This window comes from Clarias gariepinus, chromosome 2 (genome assembly GCF_024256425.1).
Source record: "Clarias gariepinus isolate MV-2021 ecotype Netherlands chromosome 2, CGAR_prim_01v2, whole genome shotgun sequence".
Taxonomy (NCBI): Eukaryota; Metazoa; Chordata; class Actinopteri; order Siluriformes; family Clariidae; genus Clarias; species Clarias gariepinus.
The window spans coordinates 16,677,145-16,683,144 of record NC_071101.1 but is presented as its reverse complement, the minus strand read 5'-3'; the positions used below and the strand labels follow the sequence as shown (position 1 = coordinate 16,683,144).

General features: G+C 39.1%; 1 protein-coding gene across 24 annotated transcripts in view; it reads right to left on the bottom strand.

The window, feature by feature from the left end:
• Nucleotides 1-235: 235 nt before the first annotated feature.
• Nucleotides 236-6,000, bottom strand: part of LOC128543731 (protocadherin gamma-A11-like) — a 75,334-nt gene continuing 69,569 nt past the window's right edge. For all 24 annotated transcript variants that reach the window (XM_053513981.1, XM_053513982.1, XM_053513975.1 and 21 more), the window contains exons 3-4: nucleotides 5,359-5,456; nucleotides 236-1,990 (exon numbers count right to left, since the gene is read on the bottom strand). In XM_053513981.1, coding sequence (XP_053369956.1) covers nucleotides 1,722-1,990; nucleotides 5,359-5,456 — 367 coding nt within the window. In that variant the 3' untranslated portion in view covers nucleotides 236-1,721. The remainder of the gene's footprint in view (nucleotides 1,991-5,358; nucleotides 5,457-6,000) is intronic.

Here is a 6,000-nt window from a genome sequence, read left to right as displayed (position 1 = left end):
GAGCATTATGCGGTTGGCAGACACACACACACACATAGATAATATTTATATCTGTTTCTTCATATAGACATTTAAAAGCAATCTTGCACAAATGCACAATAGAAATCCCAGAAGAAGCATGAATTGCCAGAGAATTAGGAAGGATTTATTATTTACTCTGTGCCTATTTGTTTACATGTGATCAGAGAGAAGGAAGAGAAGGAGAGGAAAACACAAAAATATATGCACAAACATCACAGGTTTCTAGACTACGTGTGTTTCACCTTTTTCAATGTTAATCTCTTTATTTACAAGTTGAGTTAGTCGGCCTTCTTGTGCTAAATAACTACTGCTGAAAGAGCAACGATTTGCATGATCATTTTCTTTATTCCTGTATTCATATATTTGTTTGCTTATTTGTTTATTTTTTCCATTTTACTACAAAACAACACTATGTAACACATTCCAGTAGTAAGCCTGTGGTTCAGGCTCATATAAAGTCTTGTTGATTGTGGTTTATGTATGTTTCATTATCGGCTGTTATCTATTTACAACAGGTGATGTTACTGTTCACGAATAAAGAATAGATGAAGAAATTAAAAAGCTGAGAAAAAGGAGGAATATAATCACATTTTGGTCATTAGAGCTATTTATGGACATATTATTTTCATTCTCATGTGATCAGGTTGTGACCAGTCAGTGCTGATTACTTAGGAATTAGGAAAAACGTCATTATTATGTACAGCCTAAAATAACCGATTTCTTCACTATAAGCATCTTTTTCATGCATAACTGCCAGAACATAATGCCTCAACATTCAATTCACAAGAATAAAGATTTGTGGGTTATGGGGCAGGAATTTCTTTCTGTTATAGCATTTAAGTCATAGTTTGTCTCTGGAAATGTAATTGAAAGGAGTGCACTAAAAAGCACAATGCACGCACAAATTTCATGTTTATCCTTTTTTTTGTTTTGTTTTTTTCATCAGGCATGCGATGCATAGTTTAAACCTAACATTTTCTATAATGGTCAGCATCATGCAAAAATGATTATCTGCTTTTTTTTCCAGCAAAGACTTCCAAAATCAAACCTTTACACTGTGTTACATTTTCATAAAGTCCAATAGTGGTGACCAAACGCGCAGCAACAAAATCAAAAAACATGATATTTTTGAATGAAGCCAGCAAATGCAGCTCGAAATTAAAATATCTCTGATACAAATCCAAGCACATTATTGTCATTTTGATAACTGCCATGGGCTATCCTTCTCCATCTACTGTTACTGTATATACTGTAATGACTAATTATATTCTTTTACAAGCTTAAAAAAATATAAACCAGCATCTGTTCACTTTCCCAGCTTCAGGAACATTCAAAATGAAAAGAAAACATTGAAAAGAAAATCTCAATGTGAAACTGTTGTAAATAACACACTCATCCAGCCACAGGTTCTTATATTACACAGATGTCAGTGGTAGGATTGAAATGAATAATAATAAAAAAAAAAACAAGACTAATGGATTAAAAAAAAAAAAAAGCTGAAGCTGCACACTGATTTCTTCTCACTCATTCTTAATTTCATAAATCTGAAACAGCAAGTGCAGAAAAACTTACCTACGTATGAAGAAACAAGAGTTTCATATTTATTTGTAACTCTTGGCCCTCACACCTCTCTCACTCTACTTTATCTACCCTGAAATCAAAAGCAGAACCTCATCCCACCCAGCACACCCGTTCTCCCTTTATTTCTTCTCCTTCTTGGTGATCTTTTTCTTGCTAGCGGGCGTCTGGGGTTTAGGCGGCTCGACCTGGGCGCTGGTGACCTGTGGAGCGGGGAGTGCCTGAGGAGGCTGCTGGGGCTGCTGGGGGTTGGCACTGAGCGTGGCAGTGCTGCCCGGGATGTAGACGTTCTGTCGGTAGTCGGGAACATGCTGCAGGGTGAACTGGGGGCTGTAGCGCGTGCTCAGGCCCATGGTGCCAGGACCCAGTGTGTTAGTGGCCTCGCTCACTTCTGCGGAGGGAAGAAGAGGGAAAAAGTTGGTGTTTTTATTTCAAATGAAAGAACAGACAGGTGTGTGTGTGGGGGGGAGTGATGTTGGGCAAAGTGTGAGGGAAGAAATATACAGTGCTGAAAGTATGTAGGAAAACTAGGGATCGGTGATACAGAAAATTTTCAATCAAGGTAGAGTGCTTGCATAAGTAAGCACCCCCTTTCACCTTTTACATTCTACTGTTACGACTTGAACCAGAAATGCATTTGGCATATATAACTGGGAGTACACATCACAAATCTACACCAAGTATTGAAGTGTGTGTCTGTGTGTGTTTGTGAGTGCATATCATTTCCAAAATAACTAACAAATAAAAAAAAAGGATATGTAAATTTTGGTGCCAGAAATATTCACCCTCATTCCTGTATAACCCCATATTAGTTCTGATGCAACTATTTAATGTGATTAGTTAAATTACCAATAAACATTAACATCAAAATTAACCAAGGGTTCCAATCATTTGTCACATGTCCTGTCCAGCAGAGAGAATCTATCCAGAGAGCAGGGTCAGCCAGGATACAGCGCTCCTGGAGCATAAAGGGTTAAAAAAAAAAAAGATGCTTAGAGCTTCAACAGTGGCTGTTTGGTGGTGCTGGGCCTTGAACCACAGACATTCCAATCTGTAACCCAGAGTCTTAACTGCATGAGCCACCAATGCCCCATGGATTTGTGAAGATTTTTGACACGCATCCCCAATTATCACAGTTCAGTTCCAGGGGATGGATTCTTAAGCCACAGATTGCATGTCTGGCTTAAAATCCCTGCTGATAGTTTTTTTTGTTTGTTTGTTTTACACCATTTTTCTTTTGTCTAATTAGGTCATTTACCAATTTCTCTCCAACTAGCCAGTAATCAGCTACAAACCAAGGAAAGTGAAAGCTAAGGCAAGTACTGTCTGCACTCTTCTACATCCATGAGCTCACTGGTGCTTCTGATTGGTTAGCGTCATTCTGATTTATTAGGAGAAGAGTTAGGTCATCCCTCCCTTTTACAGAACATGGCCAGTTATACTCTCTTGGACACTCATCCAGAGTAGAGATTTATAGATTAATATATTTATAGCTGTACCGTATTTCTACCATAAGAACAAACGAGAGCTGAATCAAAACACTGAAGGAAGATCTTTATGTGTGAGAACGTTCAGCTGGATGTGTTTATGTGGAGCTGTTCTCTGTCCTGTTCGTGTCAGTATGATAGAGTCCCTGGCTCATACAGTAACTATCTCATCCTAAACTAGCTAAACTAGAAGAAATGAAATGAACCCTCCCCTAGTCTCCAGCATGCCCAGTTATTCTCAGAACACAAACACACACACAAATAAAGAAAACACGGAAAACAACACCAGTAAAATCTGTTCAACCCCCCGACACATTTAGGAGTCCGCACCAGTTCCTTTCTTCTAACCGAGCCCTTACTGTGGATATAAGGTTACCCCTACAAGCCCCCACACACCTCCCCTTCTCCCTTTTCCACTTTCTGACACACTCCAGCTTAACACACACAACACCGCGTTCATGGAAACTCCACAGGCCGAGCGGGCTTCGCTGGAGGAGAATAGTGAGGCAATAACAATGGAAATAATGATCACGGCTCGTTCTCCCTGACTCACATTACTTGGCACCCTTACCGCAGTCTGTACTGCTAAACACAACAGACAAAAATGATTCTGCTTGAGTATGACTTTCTGTTTTGACCATGAAGGACTGAGACAGAAATAACAGAAATGATCCATTCTGCCCTTATGTGCCGAAAAGTGTGTGTTTGTCTTACACACACCTTTTTGTTTATTGCAAATGGTAATGCATAGATCTGATGATATCTACAATAAAAACTTGCCAGCTCGGTGGTATGTTATTGTACAAACACATAAATATTGGTTATTTTTGATGCAGGTCTCCACTGACACCAAATCCAGCTTTTTTTTATGAGATGAACAATGAAACTAAATAAGATCCTGCTAAATCCACTTATCACAACCCGAGAACACATTTCTTTGTTAATCTTTGTTAGATTCTTATTGCATCACTTAACAGAACTGGAACTGGGAGAACTGGAATTGTTCAAGTGTGCAATTATTACTGTGGGACACAACAGCATGGGTAGGCGAGTGTGTTTCCACTTGATGCACTGCCTGCTGCACTATGTACACATTACATCCATAAAAAAAACTTAAAGTACTACAGTGTTTTGGAGCTTTTCGAACAGTGTTAAACTTACTATAGTACTCTTTAGCAAAAACTACAGTTTCCTACAGCGTGTAGTAATCAGTATAGCAAAGTTTAGTAATAAATCACTACAGCAAACCTTATAGTCTGCTGCAGCGTGTCGCCCATAACTACAGCAAACACTACAGTTTACTTAAGTCAATTACTATAGTCAATACTACAGTTCACTATAGTATACGGTAGTTAAACAAGCAAATACTAACAAATCCATCTCGAGCACAAAGCTATCTTATAAATCTCTGGTCACATCTTTGGTAAACATATCAAGAAAATAAATATGGATAGATAAAGATGCTATAAAGACTCCAATGTCGATTCACACGCACCTCAACTCATTGAGTTTTTCACAAGGCTCCACATGTGATGTGCGACATTAGAAACACTGTTAAAAGTGAACAATAATCATAAACTCATTTCCTCTTTAATCTGTATTGATACCCCTGACTAGCTAACTAGCTTAATATAAGTTATTGCAATAGTAGCCTCTTGTTAGCTTTATTAGGATGGGACTGGTCTAATGCCAGGTTTAAATGTATGATTTGTCCACCTCTATGCTGTACTGAATGCAGTGTTTTTACAACAGTAATAACCCTGATTAAAAAGCAACCTCGGCTTCACATTAGTGTATGATCAAAAGTTATCCCAAATTTCTTTCCAAAAGGTTTGTTTTCTTGTTGGTGTGTTTTACTAATGAGTATTAAACGGCTAGTGCCGGACAATGAGCACCATAATATTGACTGGTGTCCATGTAGGGCGTGAAAAACTGGGTGGAAAAACAGGACTAAGATTGTGTGTGAGTGGCATAAAAAAAAAACTACACTGATGAGGACAGAGCATGCATTATCAGCAAGGCTGTGCAGCTGCTGCTGCCTCCAGCTAAGACAAAATGTCAGAGGGGCAGGGACAGACAGGAAGAGATGCAAGACGCATAATTCAATTTAGGGAAATCTTCATATATAGATCAGTTTAATGTGGTACATACATATTAGGTACCTAACAATTGTATTATATGGAAAAGATAAAAGAGAGACAGACAATGGAAGGTGTGTGTGTGTGTGAGAGAGAGAGAGAGAGAGAGAGAGAGAGAGAGATGTGTTTCTTACCATTTGCGGCAGCCATTAGCGCCTGGAGCTGCTCAGCCTCAGTTGGGGGGTTTGGCCAGGGTCCGGTTCCCATGGGGACGTCTGGAGTGGCAGCGGCTCTGTGGAAGAAAAAGACGAAGGAAAAGGGGTGAATAAGCCAGCAGCCATTTTGTCCCCCCGTTTCCTAAACAGCACAGCTGTATGCCTGCTCTGCTCTCTACTGTACATGCGTCTGTGTGTCTTCCATTTGTTTTGGACTTTTGTAGTTCTGTCATAAGACCTGAGACTCTATCATGGCCTCTAGGAGCAAAACAGGGCACATTACAGCTACTTTGTTTATTCCTTTTCTCGCCGTCATTCAGAAACACACACACGAAGGCACGCACATATGCACACATGCAAAAACAGATTTTTCAAAACTCATGTGAATAATAACTCATGAAAAAGAATAATAATCAATAATAATCTCTTTATCCTCTTACATACAGTCATTTCCCAAAATATTCAAGTTTTATCATATTTGTGCATTTTTCTCGATTGTTTCCAAAATCAGTAAAGCATAACTTTGGTGGAAACCCACATACTTAAACGATCTGTTGTTCGTAATGCTACATACTATACCCCTGTAATTAGTGTGTGAGTGTGTGTGTGTGTGTGTGTGCT